Genomic DNA, 20,670 nt, shown 5'->3' on the forward strand with positions numbered 1-20,670 from the left:
TTTTTTTGTAAGTCCAACGTTTGAGTCGGCAAGAAATTTTAAAAGGGGTATCTTTTTTTTTTGGTCATGATAATAAATGGATGTACTTAATTTTGTATCATTAACTTAATGACAAAAACTTGTGTGAGACGGTTTCATGGGTCATATTTTGTGAGACAGATCTCTTATTTGAGTCATCCATGAAAAATATTATTTTTTATGCAAAAAGTATTACTTTTTATTGTGAATATCGGTGGGATTGACCCATCTCACATATAAAGATTCGTGAGACCGTCTCATAAGATACCTATTCTAACTTAATTAAAAAAAAATACTATTAACTAGTATTCTGTTTTCCACCAACAATAGACTAATGACATTAGTAGTTACATGCACAGAATTAGGATCAAACCATATTAACTATAAAATAATTTATAAAAAATAAATCAATAAAAAAATAAAGTCAATCCTTATTTCTGCCATTTTAAATATCTCCCATAGCCACTATAAATATGCAGCTGAATTAGTGGGTATTTCCAAGCAACTGCACAAAATATATTAAAAAAAAAAAGGAAAGAAGAAACCCTCCAAATTCCCATATTGCTTGTACCAAGATCAATGGAGTCATTTGGAGCTTTTCTTGATTCCGAATCTTTGCTTGCCACCGACTTTTTCTCCAATCATGTTCAAATCCCATCAAGTTTTCTGGCTGAAAATATGTATCATATGGATGATAGCATATTTTTCACTGATTTTAGTTGTGTTCCACAGGAAAGTGGCAACTGCGTCGAATTCGACTGTGCCTTTTTACTCGATCATGGCTATGGAAATAATCTCAATGCTAATGATGTTGATTTTCTTCATGATGAATCCATCCTGTGTTATCCCATGGATTGCGAAAACGAGCCGGTTTTTCCTGACGATATGATGGAAGAGATTCTGCAATTGAGTAATGCAGGAAAAATCCACGCTATTGTATCCGGGGATCATTCTTCCGAAGAAATGCAGCTCAAGAGGAAGTATGAAACAACAAGAATTCAGATTGATCAGGATAAGGGGTACCAACTCCAATCGCTGGAGGATAAATCTGAGGATAATTCATGCCAAAGTCCCAAGAAAAGATGTCGGGTTTCGAAAGATGTGAGTATAATAAAGATTAATTTCCAACTACATGCATATGTTCTTGCATGTTTCTTGTTTCATTTACCTGATTCCATGGATTAATACTGTGATTCTTGATAACGATACAGCAAAATAAGAGGAATACTCGCTCGAAAAAGAACAAGAAACTCAACATCCCAATCAGCAATGATACTGAAGAAGACAACATTAATAATGCTGCTGTGACAAACGGACAAATTTCAAGCAGTTTCAGCTCTGAGGATGATCACTCCAATGCTTCTCAAGATCATGACGTAGCGTCAAACTCGAAAGGGAAAGCAAGAGCTAACCGAGGGTCGGCAACTGATCCTCAAAGCCTATATGCAAGGGTAAAGACTCAAAAAACTTTCAAGATTTCAAGGCCTAACTAGCTAGTTAAATTTGTTATGAAAGTGCACGCATTAATAATTTACATGAGAACCCTTTTTGTGATTTTTAGAGAAGAAGAGAAAGAATCAACGAGAGATTGAGGATCTTGCAAAATCTTGTCCCAAATGGAACAAAGGTAATTAATACAACTACGTACCATTTGAATATTATGCGATCCTCCCATAATCTAATTTGCGTTGCATTAGGTCGATATTAGCACAATGCTGGAGGAGGCAGTTCACTACGTGAAATTTTTGCAACATCAAATCAAGGTATTTTTCGACAAATGACGAAAATTCAAATTTCGCCCACAAAATTTCTCCGTCGAGACAAGATTGTGAAAACTAAGTTAATAATGTTTAACGTTTGCAGTTGCTAAGCTCGGATGAGTTATGGATGTATGCTCCAATTGCTTACAATGGGATGAACATTGGCCTCTACGACAAAATATCTCCAAATCTTTGGTCTTAATCATCCCTGCGGCCTTTTACTGCTAATCTTTTGCTCAAATCCAAACCAAAATGCTGACTTGTAACCAAATGAGGCGATTCGAATTTCGATTTTGAGGATTAATCTCTTGTTTTTTGTTTTTTGGTTTTTTTTTTTGTATATAAACAATATTATATATCTATGAAAAATGAAATTCTTATGTTTGATGAAATTCCAGTTCAATACCATTTATTTTGTAAAATATAGAAAAAAAATAAATATTTTTTTTTCTATGTTATAAACATCCGTGTTTAATTTTTTTCTATATGTTATAGCTATTCCTACTATAAACCAGGGGCAATTTTTTTACATATATAATTTATATTTTATAAATGTATATATTTTAAAATGTAATTATAAATATATTTAAAATTAATACTTATTTTAAACTTCAGCAAAAATAATTTAATTTTTAGAATTGAAAATGAAATTCTATTGCAAATTTGAAAATTTGTTATGTTAAATCCTAAGTATTAAAGTTAAAATTTTCGTAAATTAATTTTTTTCTAATCTTCTTTTGTTATATTATTTGGTTTGTCCTTAGTTGGATCATTAGATATTTTAGAGAAAATATCAATTTTTTCATATATGATGTGTTATATATAATTTTGAAATCCATTTTTTGTCAAATCTTTGTAAGTTAGTTTTTTTTTTTTGGGATCAATATTCTATTTACAAGTGAATTGAAATGATAAATTATAAAAAAATTATATATAGGTTAATTAAAATAGTAAAAAAAAGGTATCACTGATTATTTCATTCAGAAAAATAGTGAGCAATTATAAAAATATTCTAACCCTCCAATCTTGCAATCTTATGTATATATTAATGTTGGGTGCAATAATTGTTTTTGTTGAGAGAGTGATTGGACTGTAGCGTTTGGGGTGCCGTATGATTTAAAATATTTCTGTTGCACCATTACCACTAACTATAAATTTTTGTAAAGCGATAAATGTCTGGTCTTGCAATTGTATTAAATCTAAGGTCATGGATTTGATTCTTATTGATTAAAAAAAAATGAAATTATTGTGAGTGAGATTATTGTTGTGCAATAAATGTATCTACTGAAAAAGCGATCGAACTGAGACGCTTGTGTTGATGTATGATTCACAAGATTTGAGTTGTATCATTATCATTAACTATAACTTTTGGTAAAACTACCAATACAGTTTCTATGTTATAAAAAAATGTATATAAATAAATTAAAAGAACATTTAAATTTTGTATTTACATATGTTGACAAAAATATAATCTTCAAGCCATTACTCAGTCCTCATATATTTTTCAAATATAAATTTTTAATATTTATTTTTTCTTAATCTCTCTTTATTCAATATATTTTCCTTCATAATTTTATTCTAATAAATTGGTGGAAATTTTTTAACAAATAGAAATATTTTTAAAATTAAACTAATTTAGTTATGGAAAATAAAATTTTAAACAAATACAGAAAACAGGTCCCCACCCCATTTCAAAAAAAGAAGCAGCAGAAGACAAAACGTGAACATCATCATGTGACAAACACGTGATATTCCTTATCCTCTCCAAAAAAACAAAAACAAAAATAACAGAACAAAATTATAGTACTCAATAGCTCCTTATTCGCCACGTGTCAGAATCTTATTCCCCCCAAAACTTGGATTTATCTGGGTAGCGCTTGGCGGAGCACTTGAGCCAGCAGATTGGGGGCCGAGAGATGCGGGAGATGGCCTTCGATGTTCAGCGGGTGCACGGTGGTTCGTCCCCCCAGGTGGTTCTTCATGTAGTACGCCACCGTTGCCGGCACCGATACGTCTTTCGCCGTCTGGATTATGGAGCACGGCACCTTCACCAGTCCCAGTACTCCTCGGAAGTCGCTGTTGAATACAACCCGTGACACGAACAGCGTTATGTCCGGTCGCATGTTGAACAGCGTGCGGCTGAATTCGCGCACCGCCACCGGCACGTCCGCACCCACCGCTAGCGGCGCGACCCCGTTGACCCACGCCTCGTAGTTTGCCTCCATGGCAGAGAATACCTTCTCGATCTCGCCTTGCTCGAATCCTCCGTGGTAGTCATTATCATTCAAGAACCTGGGAGTTGATGTTGATTCCCGTCACGAATAAGAATTGGATAAGATCGATCACTATTCGTGATCATTATTAACTATATATGAATCAAAATCAATCAACTTGGTCCAACAGTAGCTGCGAATTATGTTTTGACTAACTGGGATTCAATTCCAGTTTATTGGGATTTGGGAATTGATTCGAAATCAAAACAAACAGTAAAATCAGCTCGGGTGGGAATTTGGAATTTGTAACGCGCGTACCTAGGGGAGGCGCCGATGAGAATCAGCTTAATGAACAGCTCGGGGCGGCGAATGGCGGCGAGAATCCCGATCATGCCGGACACCGAGTGGCCAACATAGGTGCAGCGCTGCACGCCGAGGGCTTCAAGGATATGGAACAAGTCGTCAACGTAGGCGTCCAAAGTGATGTAGCGGCCGAAATCGAAGTAATCAGGGTTGACGCTGCCCGCGCACACCAAGTCATACAGAACCACGCGGTGGTCCCGCACAAAGAACGGCAGAATGCGCTGCCACGCCGATTGATCGGTGCCGAACCCGTGAGCCAGCACCAGAATCTTTTCGCCGGAGCCCACTACCCGCACGTTCAAGGCCTCCAACAAGCTGTGGCCCATTCTTGAATTTCTCGAAAAAATGATCTCAAGAACAAGAAATCAGATCATGCTTGTAAGGAGATGCCACAAAGTCATATGTTTTGGTGTGTGCCTAGCTATTTATATTGCTTTACAGAAGTATCTACGAGCAAACTTACAATAACTCTTCCTTTTCAATTATAACTTTCTCCTCACTCTCAGTTCATTTAAATATTTGTTTGAGCTTCCTAATCATTTAAATTTTCCAAAATCATGCTTTCGTAAAATAAATGGAACAGTTTAACTCTTTGACCGAAGTGTCGTCGGGTTGTATCCATCATGTTTTACAGACTGATTCTCACAGCGTAACCACGTAGTCTAACCGATGGTTCCTGACATAGATTCCTTCAACATCACCTAGCACAACCATGTTTCGTTTCATACCTCATGGTGTACAGTAAAGTAGTTCAATTGAAAATAATACATGAGAGGGACAATAAGCTTTGATCGTTTTATTTAAACATACAAACTATTATTACATAATAATTTTCTGTAGAGAAGGAAGAACTTGTTTAGTTATTTATAGTAGCCGGAATATAACACATAAATTTAGAAACATAAATATTACCATTTATCGGAAAGAAAATGAATAGGTTGAATGCTGTCTTTATCTTCCTTCTACCTTGATATTTAAAGAAGTCTTGGTGAATTTCAAATCCGGACTTTAAATCTTATGAATTCTTCTACCAGTTGTGGCCGACAACTTCTTGTGAGTGGTGCTCTCTTCAACCACTAGTTGGTGACTTATTTTATGGGTGGTTTGAGTGGTATATTCTTCCACCAGTTAGTGGTATCGTCTTTTAGTGGTGGTTCATCCTCCATTAATGGAATGGTTGGATCATATGTATGCTTTATCTTTGTCAAAGAATCTTCTACTTTTGTATGATACCCGAGGAAATTTTTTTTATGTGATCCTTCACCACTTGGACCTGTCTCTACATTATGCTTTTGGTAAGATCTTGGCTGAAAAGCCAACCCGAATTCTGACTCTTTTGTTTCCGGCATTCTGGGCAGATACTTTCTGATCATTTTCCCACATTAGCCATGCTACAAAATTTCCGGTGAGTTTCTTTGCTCCCAGGAAGCTTTCTATTTTACAAAAGATTTCTTTTCATTTCAAATAGGTCTTCTGTAAAACTTGTTGGTTTTCCTTTCATAGTGTTTAATGGGAAAGATCCATTTATAGAATTATGATAAAACTTAAATGAAAACTTGACTTTGTCAACTCGGTTTGACAGACCCATAGAACTCATGCTCTTCTAATAGAGATGTCATATTCAGTTATTGAAGCGACAAAGAGTGTTTCTTCTACTGGAGGATCCTTGATAAATTTTTGAACATTTGTATATGACATTCTTAGCTTGATAATATGAAAGGCTTTGTGTGGGCATTTTCCAACTGGTTCTTGTGCTCTACTAAAAAAGTATAGCTCCAAAATGTTTCCTCTAGACAAATATTCGTTGTTTGCCCATGTTTCATGAATCGATTCTTGAATCCACTTAGGTAATCTAGAATTTCTGGGAAGTTGGGTGATGTAGTATAAACTGAGGTAAGGGCCCCGAATTCATACCGTGTCTTGAACTCCTTTGGATATGAATTTGGTTTTATTTATACGTAAGGATATTTTCCTGCTACATCAACCCGAATTGTGGATGAGTTATTGCATATTTTTGTTTTCAATTTCGCCCAGTTCTGTTGATATACCTGAAAAGGAAAAATTGCAGATTCATCAGTACCAACCTTAGATTTACTCTTGCATTTATGAGGTCTAAGATTGATATCTCCATCTTGAATCTCCGAGACGAAGAGTTGACTTGAAGACTCGATATAAAGATCTGGAGTCTCAAATTTTATTTTGACCGACTTATATGGAGATGATCCCGACTTAACATATGTGCTAGAGGTATTTGAATCCCCTGCTCCAGGTATAGAGTCTTGTACTCGAAAAATCTTCATTTGGAAAATCAGTGGCTTCTCAATGCCTTGGAGGATAGGTCTTTGTATTATAGAACATAGCTGGGTATAAGCCTATAAAACATATTGTAATTCGATAAGAGACGATTCTCTTATCGGCTTGCTATAACCTACCCTCAACTTTTCCATTTAGGGCAAGCTAGTTGAACTCGTTTCGAAGCATTTCAAGGTGTTCTCTAAAATGACTCTACATTTTTATGATGACATTGATATCACATTTGTCCATTTCTTATTAAGAAATCTGCAATATAATTTTTATATAAAGTTTGCCACCATAAAAATCTAGTTTTCTCAGGTTTAAATTTAGTTATATTTTTTAGAAAAGCCTTTACCCGTGTATTATAAATTTTAAGGTAAATTTCTTTGCTAGTAAAAATAATGACTATTTTTCAAAAACTTTTTTTGCTGCATAAAATTTTTTCTCGTTGATATGCCATCTTACAGCTTCTGCTTATTAGAATAGACCACTACTGTGGGGACCCGTGCTCTAACTCAATTCCTTTTTGGGATTAATTTGATCTTTGCTAGAAAATGTGGGTCATAAAAAAAATTTCTTTTAAACATTATAAACTAATGTATATAAATCATACACCATACACAATGTTGTCATATTATTGAACTCCAAATAACATTCACATGTTCAACTACAAGTATTCTACTAGTGTTTAGGATCTAATACATGTCTAGTATTACATCACTAGTCCTTCTTCTTGGCCCGTAATCTCCACGCTATCTCGATCTCTCATCTCTGTCGCGACCCAGATCCTGTCCCACCTGTCGTTATGCACACATCCAGAACAACAACAGCCGGAAACTTCGGTGAGAACAAATCCCAGTATAAAACATGTATACATGCATGTCATGCGATTTCATAATAAATCATAACACATGTTTCAGTAATTTTGACACATTAGTGAATACAGATAAAACAATTCGACTCTTACTCTTTAACTCGACTCGTATCTAAATCTAGGGATCCCGCTGTGAATAAGACGTCACAGTCTGCCACCTACCCTCCCAATCGGGGTGACGGTACGTCTTATTCCTAGACTTCGGTCCTGTCTGTATCGAATGTCTACAATTGGAGTCAATCTGCTCCTATGCGTCGATATCACCGAACATCTAGAAATTTGGCAAATCTGCCAATGACTCTCCTATCTTAATGCTTGAATATACATCTATAAACAAAGTATAAACATAAAAAGATATAAACAACAATCTAGTATGTGATTTTGGGAAACTCAAATCAAATCTAATTCGAGTTGTATCTTCCCGAATTCACATGAATTATACCTTTCGTTGCATAGTCTTTGTCGTAATCGAAGTCTCGATGTTGAATCTGTCAGTATCAACTCTGAAATGGTACATTTAAGATGTATTCTATCGATCTCTAACTCAAATCAACACATATACAAATCAATAATCAATCTCGATACAATTCGACGGCATAACGGCATAAACTTGCAATACCGATCAACAATAATCAACTCTCAACCCTGAATAGTCAATACCATATCATCACAATAACTCCTAATTCTCAAGAACACAATCTATCATACTGAAATCTGCATGTACCCAACTCAAGACATGTTGAAATTCACAATATTCACATACTATATCATTTCTTTGATCCGATTGTGAATATACATTCACCATAAACATAATAACACATCATAACCATGATATCATAATTTCCCTAACATCTGAAATCTGAATCGTGCTGAAATCTAACAATACTTACATCCCTTTGATAGCACTTGATGAGAGGAGCAAGAATCTATGCTTGGATTTAAATTTGGATAGATAAATCTTACACAATTCAAATTCTAAGCTAGAATGCACTTGAAGGAATTGTCTGAAGCTTCTCTCGGTTCTTTCTGCTGAGGAATGAAGAATGAAGGACAACTCATTAAATTGCATGGCAAGTGACACATGGTTAAATTTTCATCAAACACGTCGCACCGCGGGTGCGCCAACTTTGTACCGCGGGTGCGCTCAGCTCACGGCACCACAATCAGAAATTCAGAATAATCGACCGCGGGTGCGCTGCTTCTTGGACCGTAGGTGCGGTGACCTTACTGTACCAATATCCTACCATACTGCCTCCCCACCGCAGGTGCGGTAGAACCAGAGGCGCGGGTGCGGTGTCCTCTCGAAATCAAACTCTTAACTTTCTGCCACCACACCGCGAGTGCGGTAAAAGATAGGGTGCGGGGGCGGTTCTCCTCAATGTCACACTTTCATAATTTCATGTTATCAACCTACAATTCTCGGGCATTACATTTCTCCCCCTCTTAGATATGAGTTCGTCCTCGAACTCACAGGCAATCAATACAAAGTATATAACAGAAACGATATCATCAAAACTGAATAAATACTCACATCATGAAAATAGCTCGGGATATCTCTGTTTCATCTCTGATTCTGTCTCCCAAGTCGCTTTTTCAATGCCATGACGACTCCACTGGACTTTCACTAGCGGAATATTCTTCGTTCTGAGCTGCTTTTCTTTTCGATCCAAAATCTGTAATGGTTGCTCAAAATTAACTCAGTGTATCGTCAAGCTCGGCCTCATCAAGCTGAATGACATGAGAAGCATCAGGCATGTGTCTACGCAGCATCGATACATGAAAAACATCATGCATCCCATATAAAGAAGGAGGAAGAGCAAGTCGATATGCTCGATCGCCAATCTTCTCAAGAATCTCGTACGGATCGATGTATCTAGGAGATAACTTCCCGCGTTTGCCAAATCTTACAACGCCTGGAGAAATCTTCAAGAATACTCTGTCTCCCTGTTCAAATACTAACGGTTTACGTCTGATGTTCGCATACTTGGCTTGTCTATCCTCCGCCGTCTTCATTCTCTTCTGAATGATCTTCACCTTCTCAGTCATTTCACGAATCATATCAGGTCCAAGTTCTGGTACCTCAGATACCTCATCCCAATACAGAGGAGATCTGCACTTCTTGCCATATAACGCCTCAAACGGTGCCATCTCGATACTCGTCTGATAGCTGTTGTTGTACGATAATTCACAAAGTGGTAGTGAACCTTGCCAACTAGTGCCAAAATCTAGCACTACAGCTCTCAACATATCCTCTAATGTTTGGATAGTCCGCTCTGACTGTTCGTCTGTCTGGGGATGATAAGCAGTGCTCAGATGCAATGTCGTACCAAAAGCCTGCTGCAGACTGTGATAAAAATGAGAAGTGAATCGGGGATCACGATCTGATACGATCAACTTCGGCACACCATGCAATCTGACCACCTCTCCGATATATATCTCGGCCATCTGATCATGTCGATATGTCATTCTGTACGGAATAAAGCATGCAGATTTGGTCAATCTGTCAATAATGACCCAAATCGCATCACAGCCTCGGGATGATCGTGGTAACTTCGTAACGAAATCCATGGAAATGTGATCCCATTTTCATTCAGGAATAGATAAACTCTGAAGTAAACCTCCGGGCTTCTTCCTCTCGGCCTTCACCTGTTGGCAATTCAAGCACTTAGACACAAACTCTGCAATATCTGACTTCATCTATTTCCACCAAAATTGTGTCTTAAGATCGTTGTACATCTTCCTGCCACCATGATGAATACTGAACCGACTACAGTGCGCTTCTGACAATATCTGTTGTTTCAAATCTGAAACATCTGGCACTACAAGACGGTTATTCACATACAGAATATGATCATGTACCTGATATTCTGATTGATTTCCTGATCTGACCATCTGAATCGATTTCTGAATATTCTGATCAATTTTTTGTGCTGCTTTAATTCCCAAAATCAAATCTGGCTCAACTTGAATCGTAGCAAGTCGTAGTGGTCTACTATCTATATCAAACGCTAATCCAGACAAACAGCAATCTTCAATCATATTCGAAACACCTATCGTCGATAAGGATAGGGAACATACCTTTCGACTCAAGGCATCCGCTGCTGCAATTGACTTTCCTGGATAGTATTTGATCTCGCAATCAAAGTCCTTTAACAAATCGAGCCATCTACGCTGTCTCATGTTTAAATCTGTCTGAGAAAACAGATACTTCAGGCTTTTGTGATCAGAGTAGATGTCAAACTTCTCGCCATAGAGGTAGTGTCTCCATATCTTCAGAGCAAATACGATGGCCGCCAATTCAAGATCATGAATTGGATAACGAATCTCGTGTGGCTTCAGCTGTCTCGAGGCATATGAAATCACATGTCCTCGCTGCATAAGAACACAGCCTAGCCCCCTGTGAGATGCATCACAATATACGACGAAATTACCAGTACCTGAAGGTATCGTCAACACTGGAGCACTAGTCAGTCGTTTCTTCAACTCCAAGAAGTTAGACTCACAAGCTTCAGACCACACAAATGGCGCATTCTTCTGTGTCAACTGGGTAATCGATTTCGCGATACTGGAGAAATCTCTGATAAATCGTCGGTAGTATCCTGCTAGACCCATGAAACTGCGTATCTCTGGTACAGAAGTCGGTCTAGGCCAACTGATCACAGCTTCAAATTTACTCGGATCCACAGAAATACCGTCTCCAGATATGATATGACCCAAAAAGACAACCTGTCTCAACCAAAACTCACACTTTGACAGTTTAACATACAATTTCTCTGTTCTCAATGTCTGCAACACAATTCTTAAATGCTTGGCATGATCAGTCTCACTCTTGGAATATACCAAAATATCATCAATAAAAACAATAACAAACTCATCTAGATGCTTCTGAAAGATACGGTTCATCAAACTCATAAACGCCGCTGGAGCATTCGTTAAACCAAAAGGCATGACAATAAATTCGTAATGTCCATACCTGGTTCGGAACGCTGTCTTCGGTATATCAACATCTCGGACTGTCAGCTGGTGATATCCAGATCTCATATCGATCTTGGAATAGACAGAGGATCCCTGCAATTGATCAAATAAGTCGTCGATACGAGGCAATGGATATTTGTTCTTCACTGTTGCCTTGTTTAGTTGTCGGTAATCAATACACAATCTCATCAAACTGTCTTTCTTTCGAACAAATAATACCAGAGCACCCCAAGGAGATACACTCGGTCTGATGTAACACTTGGCCAATAAATCTTCGAGCTGTTCTTTCAATTCTTTCAATTCAATAGGCGCTATTCTATAAGGAGCTCGAGATATAGGGACTGTACCTGGTATAAGATCAATACTGAAATCAACCTCTCGGGCTGGAGGTTACCCTGAAATCTCGTCTGGGAATACATCCGCAAACTCACGTACCACTGGCAGATCTGCCAATGACGAACTCGGTTTCAGTAGATCTACTGAATATATAAGGAACCCCTCTGCTCCTTTCTGCAATAATCTAGTCATCGTCAAAACAGATACTAAGGGAATCCGAGATCTGGAACCCTTACCGTAGAATTTCCACTCATCAGCCATCTCTGGTCTGAACCTGACAATCTTCTGGAAACAGTCTACAGTGGCTCGGTACTTGGTTAACATATCAATCCCAACAATACAATCAAAATCAGCTAACCCAAGCACAATACAATCTAAATCAATCTCGTGACCCTCAAACTGTAGTATACAATGTCTAACTGAAGTCACAGATATAAGACCACTTCCCAACGGAGAAGAAATAGACACTACAGTAAATAATGACTCGACAGGCAATAAATGCAACAATGCAAAACGCTCAGATATGAAAGTATGAGATGCACCCGTGTCTATCAATACATAGGCAGGATAACCGCATCATCTGGTGCATCTTGGTCCTGTTCTTCAGTCAGTGCAAATACTCGAGCCTGCTGTCATGGGAGGTTGGCTCACAGTCTGGCTACCTCTGGCTCTGGGCTGTGTCTGTGTAGGAGTGGGCTGAAAGGAATGAACAGATGAAGCTTGCCTCTCAGGCTGAGCTACCGAACCAGATGCTCCTACACTCTGAGCTTGCTGGGGAAAAACTCTGGCAAAGTGTCCCTGCTAGTTTGCAGATGTTGCAGCGACCCATAACACCCTGACACTGCTCGATGGCATGTCGGCCTCCACAGGAACTGCAATATACCCCTGTATACTCTGTACTCTGGCCAGGACCTCTCTGTCGAGACCCACTGGAGCTCGACGAACTGCACCCTGATCTCTTAAACTGTTTGCCCTTTGCTTTCAACTGGTCTTTCCTTCCGCTGCTGCTACCACCACTCTCAAATCTGGGACGGGGTTGAAATGAGGGTTGTGGCGGTCTATGAGTCGAAGTGACATAGGAAGTGCTTCGTTGCCTAAGCAATCCAGCTTCTGCCCCCTTGGCACGGTTCAATGCTTCAGCAAAATTATTGGGCCTACCGGTAATTACCAAGGTAAAGATTTCTGGATTCAGGCCATTGATAAACTGATCAGCAACGGAATCATCATTTTCTGCGACATGAGGAGCAAATCGGAGCAATGCAGAGAACTTAGAAACATACTCCTCAATGTTCAGCTGTCCCTGTCTCAAATTGGAAAATTCAGCACATTTGTCTTTTCGGTAGGACATGGGGAAAAATCGCTGATAAAACTCAGTCTTGAACACCTTCCAAGTAATCTGCGTGCCACGATGCTCCAATGCTCTTTTCGTAGTCAACCACCAGTTCTTTGCTACTTCTTGCAGTTGATGTCCAACCAATTTCACTCGTCGCTCGTCGGGGTAGCCAAGAGATTCAAATAACATCTCTATATCATCGAGCCAACTTTCACACTCAACTGAATTTTCTGTGCCCTTCAGTGTCGGTGGTCGAAACGACTGAAACCTTTTCAGCAAGGTCTCCATCGGTGTAGCGGTCACATCCATTGGATCATTGGATGTACTGCCCTGTTCTGGTGCTCGACCTGCTGCTGGTTGCGGTACTCGTCGAGGCGGCATATCTGATTATCAAACAGATTAGTACACAATCTATATAATCTGTCTCAGCCCTCCTTTGATCATATAGCTCTGATCCAGAATCGGTTCTGATTCAGTCTTTGCGAATACATGCTGTAAATCAACTCAGATAACGAGACAACATGTAATAGGGAAAGCAATAAATCATGCTAGCACCACAAAAGCAAGGAAGAAAATTCAATCTACCCCGCTCATTCTACTCTATCTCAATCTAAAGGATCTATCTCTCTGATACCACCTGTTGTGGGGACCCGGGCACTAACTCAATTCCTTTTTGGGATTAATTGGATCTTTGCTAGAAAATGTGGATCATTAAAAAAATTTCTTTTAAACATTATAAACTAATGTATATAAATCATACACCATACACAATGTTGTCATATTATTGAACTCCAAATAACATTCACATGTTAAACTACAAGTATTCTACTAGTGTTTAGGATCTAATACATGTCTAGTATTACATCACTAGTCCTTCTTCTTGGCCCGTAATCTCCACGCTATCTCGATCTCTCATCTCTGTCGCGACTCAGATCCTGTCCCACATGTCGTTATGCACACATACAGAACAACAACAGCCGGAAACTCCGGTGAGAACAAATCCCAGTATAAAACATGTATACATGCATGTCATGCGATTTCATAATAAATCATAACACATGTTTCAGTAATTATGACGCATTAGTGAATACAGATAAAACAATTCGACTCTTACTCTTTAACTCGACTCGTATCTAAATCTAGGGATCCCGGTGTGAATAAGACGTCATAGTCTGCCACCTACCCTCCCAATCGGGGTGACGGTACATCTTATTCCTAGACTTCGGTCCTGTCTGTATCGAATGTCTACAATCGGAGTCAATCTGCTCCTATGCGTCGATACCACCGAACATCTAGAAATTTGGCAAATCTGCCAATGACTCTCCTATCTTAATGCTTGAATATACATCTATAAACAAAGTATAAACATAACAAGATATAAACAACAATCTAGTATGTGATTTTGGGAAACTCAAATCAAATCTAATTCGAGTTGTATCTTCCCGAATTCACATGAATTATACCTTTCGTTGCACAGTCTTTGTCGTAATCGAAGTCTCGATGCCGAATATGTCAGTATCAACTCTGAAATGGTACATTTAAGATGTATTCTGTCAATCTCTAACTCAAATCAACACATATACAATTCAATAATCAATCTCGATACAATTCGACGGCATAACGGCATAAACTTGCAATACCGATCAACAATAATCAACTCTCAACCCTGAATAGTCAATACCATATCATCACAATAACTCCTAATTCTCAAGAACACAATCTATCATACTGAAATCTGCATATACCCAACTCAAGACATGCTGAAATTCATAATATTCACATACTATATCATTTCTTTGATCCGATTGTGAATATACATTCACCATAAACATAATAACACATCATAACCATGATATCATAATTTCCCTAACATCTGAAATCTGAATCGTGCTGAAATCTAACAATACTTACATCCTTTTATAGCACTTGATGAGAGGAGCAAGAATCTATGCTTGGATTGAAATTTGGATAGATAAATCTTGCACAATTCAAATTCTAAGCTAGAATGCACTTGAAGGAATTGTCTGAAGCTTCTCTCGGTTCTTTCTGCTGAGGAATGAAGAATGAAGGACAACTCATTAAATTGCATGGCAAGTGACACATGGTTAAATTTTCATCAAACACGTCGCACCGCGGGTGCGCTACCTTTGCACCGCGGGTGCGCTCAGCTCACGGCACCACAATCAGAAATTCAGAATAATCGACCATGGGTGCGCTGCTTCTTGGACCGCAGGTGCGGTGACCTTACTGTACCAATATCCTACCCTACTGCCTCCCCACCGCAGGTGCGGTAGAACCAGAGGCGTGGGTGCAGTGTCCTCTCGAAATCAAACTCTTAACTTTCTGCCACCACACCGCGAGTGCGGTAAAAGATAGGGCGCGGGGGCGGTTCTCCTCAATGTCACACTTTCATAATTTCATGTTATCAACCTACAATTCTCGGGCATTACAACTACAATACTTCCATGTTTGTTCTCCTTCTGGTGTGAGCTTTATTAAAACTAATGCCCATCAATGATCACTGGAATCTGTATATAATATCATATCATCTTCAACTTGGAGAATTGTCATTTTTGGAAATTTTTTGAAAATATCTTTTAGTTGGCTAAGTCCCTTCATGTGTTATTTTTTCCATATAAATCTTGTATATTTTTTCAGTAATGGACTAAACATTTTCTGTATTTTTCTAGGTTTTTAATAAACATCCCAACAAAATTAACAACTCCTAAGAAACTTTGAAGTTATTTTTTTCCTTTAGTCTAATTGGAAAAATTTTCACCTTTCTACAATGTGTTCTTGCAAAATTATTCTCGATTCATCGATTTCTATTTCGAGGAATTCAATCTTTCATGTGGCAATGACTACTTTATTTTCTGATAAAACCAGCCATCTTGCAAAATTTAGAGAAAATATCTAAGTGTTATATATGTTCTTTTATATTTTTAGATTAGATGCTATAAAAACATCATCAATATAGACAAACATGAATTTGCAATAATGCTTAAATACATTATCCATCTTCTTTTGAAATATCTGGGGTGGATTAGTCAATCTCATTGGTAAGACTTCTCAAATATAATATCCTTGTAGCGTGCTGATAAAAACCAGATTTACAATCGAATTTAGGGAATATTTTGGCATTGCATATGCAACAGACTAAATAAAATTTTTCTCTATTAGAGATAAAATACCCATCAAAATCCAAGATTTCATTAATTTCTTGATAATTAGTTACCAACCTAGGTTTGTTTCTTTTAATCTCATCATGATTTCTTACCAGAAAACCTGGACTGCTGTATGGTAGTATTCCTGCTTTGATTAGTCCAAGGTACATATGTTCCTTGATAATAATATGCATATCATTTTGATCAATTATGTTAATCGGGATAGGCTTACATCAGAAAAATTCATACTCTTTGTCTTCCTTGATTTTAATGCTGGCTTTAAGTTGATTTTTGTCCCATTATGCCAAGGGATCTTCATTGTAATTTTCTTTGATCCTTTTCTGACATCTTCTAGGGATATTTTTTATTCTAACTCTACCTCATCTGGTGTAGATCTATCTTAATGAATTCTATTTATTCTTGTTGGAGGTCTTTATCTACTCTTCATTGAAGCATTGTTTCTCTAAAACGTCTAGAATCCTTCACATTTTGGATTCAGAAGTTTTATTTCATCACCATGCTTGTTGCGAAACTGAATTGACAAATTTATATAAAATGTCTGTCTTAGTATCTGAACTATGACTTTGTGATCACATGGTGTTGTGAATACTAATCTCCTAGTCTTATATTCTTGTGTATAGGACAAACATTTGTAGGAAATTGTTTCCTAATAAAATGTCAGCTCCTGTATAATGAGAATAAATCGGTGGTGTTTTTTTTCTTGTACCAAGGTTTTTGTCCAGCACCTCCGATTAATATTTATGTCATCTTAATTTCTTTACATAAAATAAATCTTATCTTGGAGAAATCTCGCTCATCAATCAGAGGTAAATTTTCTTCTAATTATATTGGGAAATTCCTTTCTTCTTTATAAATTCCAACTCATGGATTAATATAGGCAACAAAATATCATGCCTTATATTGTTCATATAATATTCTTGTTGGGATGTATATCGAGAATGATCTCGTGGTCGTTGGATTTTTCACAATCTATCCTCCACCATGAATTTCATCATTCTCCAGTCGTTTCCAAGGTTTGTGTTCCTCGAAAAACTCTAGCCCAAGAACTAATTGATCTGGTTCTTTTCCTGGGGTTCCTTTGATATGAACTTCCCGTACTCCAATATTGATCATACATTAGTAAATTCCTATCATAGGTTTTTCTGAATAGATTAATATTAAAAGAAAATTGAATTTTTTTGTCATGTAATATCAAATACTATTTCGACTTCTCTCCATCATTCTGGATATCTAATTTTTCGTATTATTGAAAAAAAATTCGTTCTCAGTTGGATTTCTTTGATAGAGGTTTTTCTCCACCAATAACTTCTTATTTTATCTGCTTGAAAAGATAATCTTCTTGGTTCCAGTCTAAGACTTTGACTTCTTTGTATAATCAATTTGTCTTGGATCTGGATATCTGGTTCTTATATTAATGGAAACTACATTCTTTTTGGATAAATCTCCGGAGCAACTTTCCAAATATATTTGGTATTTTAAATAAAACTCATTTATGATAAACAATTCTTAATGATGTGTATTAGATAGAGCATACAAAATTTGATAGGTAATAAAATATAGTCTATTACCTTATCTCATAAGTTTTTTTTCCTTGAAGTTCTGATGCAACATAAAATTTAGGCCGAAATTTCGATGTCAGGTTGTAGGCAACTATTGGATAAATTATTTCTATAATTTTTCCCTGCACATAGATTCACTGAGATTGTTCCCTGTATAGAATCTTGAAGCTTACTCATTTGTTTGTCTCATATAACAATATCAATGGGTAAATCTATTCATTCTTTAAAAGAAACTTTTATCATAATTTGGATTGTTCCGATATGAATAAAGGACATGGTTCGTGCTACTTTTATCTTAAGTTTTTCTAATTCTTCCTTTATTTCTTCAGAAGGAATTAATTTTATCTCCATTCTATTTCCCATCTGTTAGGATCGGGAAAGAGTTTAGAGGGGGAGGGGTGGATGAACTCTTTCAAACTTTCTTCTGTTTTAAAATGTTTATTTCAACAGTTTGTTAGGCGGTTGAAAATTCTTCTCAAACGGTTGAAAATGTGAACCACTATTAAGTGCGGAAAACGGTTTACAATTTCCAATAGAAACTTAAACAAGTTAACAAGCTTAATCAACAATTAGAGACAAAGAAAATGCTTGCGATAAGTAAAGTCACGCAAGATTTTTTATGGATGTTCGGAGAATGAATACTCCAACGTCACCCTTTCTTCCTTCTTAGGAAAGTTTCCACTAAAAGACTTTGGCTTTACAAACTTTTTACAACAGCCTACTCCAATCAGGACTTATCATACTGCCTGTTTTGGAACTCTTAGTGATCAATTTACACTACTGAATATTTAAGAACTCTCAGTTCACCAGACACTAAATCAAATAACCAAAGGGTCACTGATATGAACAATCAGTTTTGGTTTGAGTAGCACGAAATTGATCCATAGATGATCAAAAGTAATTCTTGTTTAAAGTGTGCTGAAAGAGCGTTGAAGTGTGTAGACTTTTGATAGTGCTCTAAGATCTTTGTTTATGCTAGCAACGAGATTTTTAGCTGTGAATCAAGAGGTGGTCTTAGCTAGCACACTCCTCCGTTAATATACACGATCTTCTTAACGGTCGGGAAGGATGAAACAATGTTAACCTGATCCACTGAACAGATGTGTTGCTGTCGTCTTTATGAGCACTAATTGATCTTCAATAAAAGCATTTAATGTTCCTTTTGCTCAGCATAGTTCTGAAGCGCTTTTCCTGAGGAGTTTCTTTTATGGTAACTGTCTTTTAACATCAGAACTTGAAGTCTATACTTGGTCTACCTTTTCTGGGATAGAGACATAAATACAGATCATTCTTGGAACTGATGTATGTATACGTTGACTTCAAGGCGGTGTAATACTTTGAATGTATTAAGCCGATCAGAGAATGTATTTGTGCAATAAATGGTTCTCTTTAATGATCCGGTTCTGAGGATCATTTAAGTCCAAGCTGAATTTGCTAGCGGTCTGAAATAAGCAGTTGAGACTACTTTGACCTTTAGCCGGTTAGAAAGATATTCCATCTGATGAACTAGACGGTTGAACTGATGCATATCACATATATAAACCGCAGCTGTTTTTGTGCTGTCTTGTTTTTGTCATTCACCAAAATTCTTGGGAATATAATTTCTTAACAATTTCTCCCCTTTTTGGTGATGACAAAATCTAGCTGTAAGGCTATGTAACAATAATTTTGAAGAAGATATATAAGAGCAAAAATATTGTGTTTCATTAAGTAAATGAAATTATAATATTAAAATTAGTCAACTGTAGTAAAAATAATCAACTTAGTGTTTCTTTGGACCTTTACTCTGTTCTGCTGCTTTGTCCTTGTCTTCCTTTTCTTTCAACTCATGCAATTCCTTCATAACAGATAATTCTGCTTCTTGAATTACCCTTTGTCGCTCTCTTTCCCCATTTTTGACATCACCATGAACAAGGAAAGTCATAATTTCTACAAGCTGAGCACCTTGAGCATTTATGCGTTGTTCTAGATTTGTTTGAAGACAAGTCATTTGCTTCGATAGGCCAAGGCAGAGGTTAACATGTGCAGAATTGTGTTTTGCTTGCTGGAGGTAGATACTTGTTTCCATGGTGGAAAGATCATTTCGGAGAGCAGACTTCATTGATCGAAGGGCCTCCTTGAGATCAAATTGGTTTTGATTTAGAGCCAAAACGGATTGATCAATAGTGGTAAGTTTGGTCAGAATCTGCTATTGGCAACTTTCTTCTTGAAAATCACGTTCTTCAGGATTGCCTTCTTCAGATAGTAAGCTGTTCTTGAGAGAGACCAGTTGAGAGGAAGCAAATTTTGACGATTCTGGCTTGTGGAGTTCAAGTGTAATGCTCTCAATGATTTGATCCATGTCTTCAGGAGAATCAGAGCTTTTAGAGCCGGTGACATTTGGTTCCTCTGGTTTTGTTGATTGAGGACTAAGTGGAGGAGAGTGTGTAGGTATTGAAGAACTAATCAGCTCGGTTTCCTGCAATTCCTTGGGAAAGGTCAACATCTGTTTTGGAAGAGCGGTTGGATCATCGTTAGTGGGAGGGCCTGATGGAGAACCCAATTTTTCTTGAAATATAGCAACTTGATCAAAATCAGATAAAAACTGCAGCACTGCCTCATCAGTAGAAAGAGTTTGAGCTTCTGAAGGATGAAGTGGAGGCAGTTGCGCAGACTTGGTTTCAGCACATGGAATGTCCTCCGACGTGATCTTTTCAGAGGGAGGCAGTTGCGCAGACTCGGTTTCAGCACATGGAATGTCCTCTGGCATGATATTTTCA

At 37.4% G+C, this 20,670-nt stretch overlaps 2 protein-coding genes across 2 annotated transcripts; one reads left to right on the top strand and one right to left on the bottom strand.

Annotated features, from left to right (window-relative positions):
• The first annotated feature begins 597 nt into the window (after positions 1-597).
• LOC142544343 (uncharacterized) lies at positions 598-1,980 on the top strand. Its single transcript, XM_075651400.1, has 5 exons — positions 598-1,119; positions 1,230-1,469; positions 1,580-1,645; positions 1,716-1,781; positions 1,882-1,980. The coding sequence occupies exons 1-5, from the start codon at positions 598-600 to the stop codon at positions 1,978-1,980; spliced, it is 993 nt and encodes a 330-aa protein (XP_075507515.1).
• A 1,412-nt stretch (positions 1,981-3,392) lies between these two features.
• On the bottom strand, positions 3,393-4,832 carry LOC142547440 (putative strigolactone esterase DAD2). Its single transcript, XM_075655741.1, has 2 exons — positions 4,310-4,832; positions 3,393-4,070 (listed from the first exon to the last, which is right to left on the bottom strand). The coding sequence occupies exons 1-2, from the start codon at positions 4,678-4,680 to the stop codon at positions 3,641-3,643; spliced, it is 801 nt and encodes a 266-aa protein (XP_075511856.1). The 5' UTR covers positions 4,681-4,832; the 3' UTR covers positions 3,393-3,640.
• Positions 4,833-20,670: the final 15,838 nt, after the last annotated feature.

This window comes from Primulina tabacum, chromosome 5 (assembly GCF_025594145.1).
Source record: "Primulina tabacum isolate GXHZ01 chromosome 5, ASM2559414v2, whole genome shotgun sequence".
Taxonomy (NCBI): domain Eukaryota; kingdom Viridiplantae; phylum Streptophyta; class Magnoliopsida; order Lamiales; family Gesneriaceae; genus Primulina; species Primulina tabacum.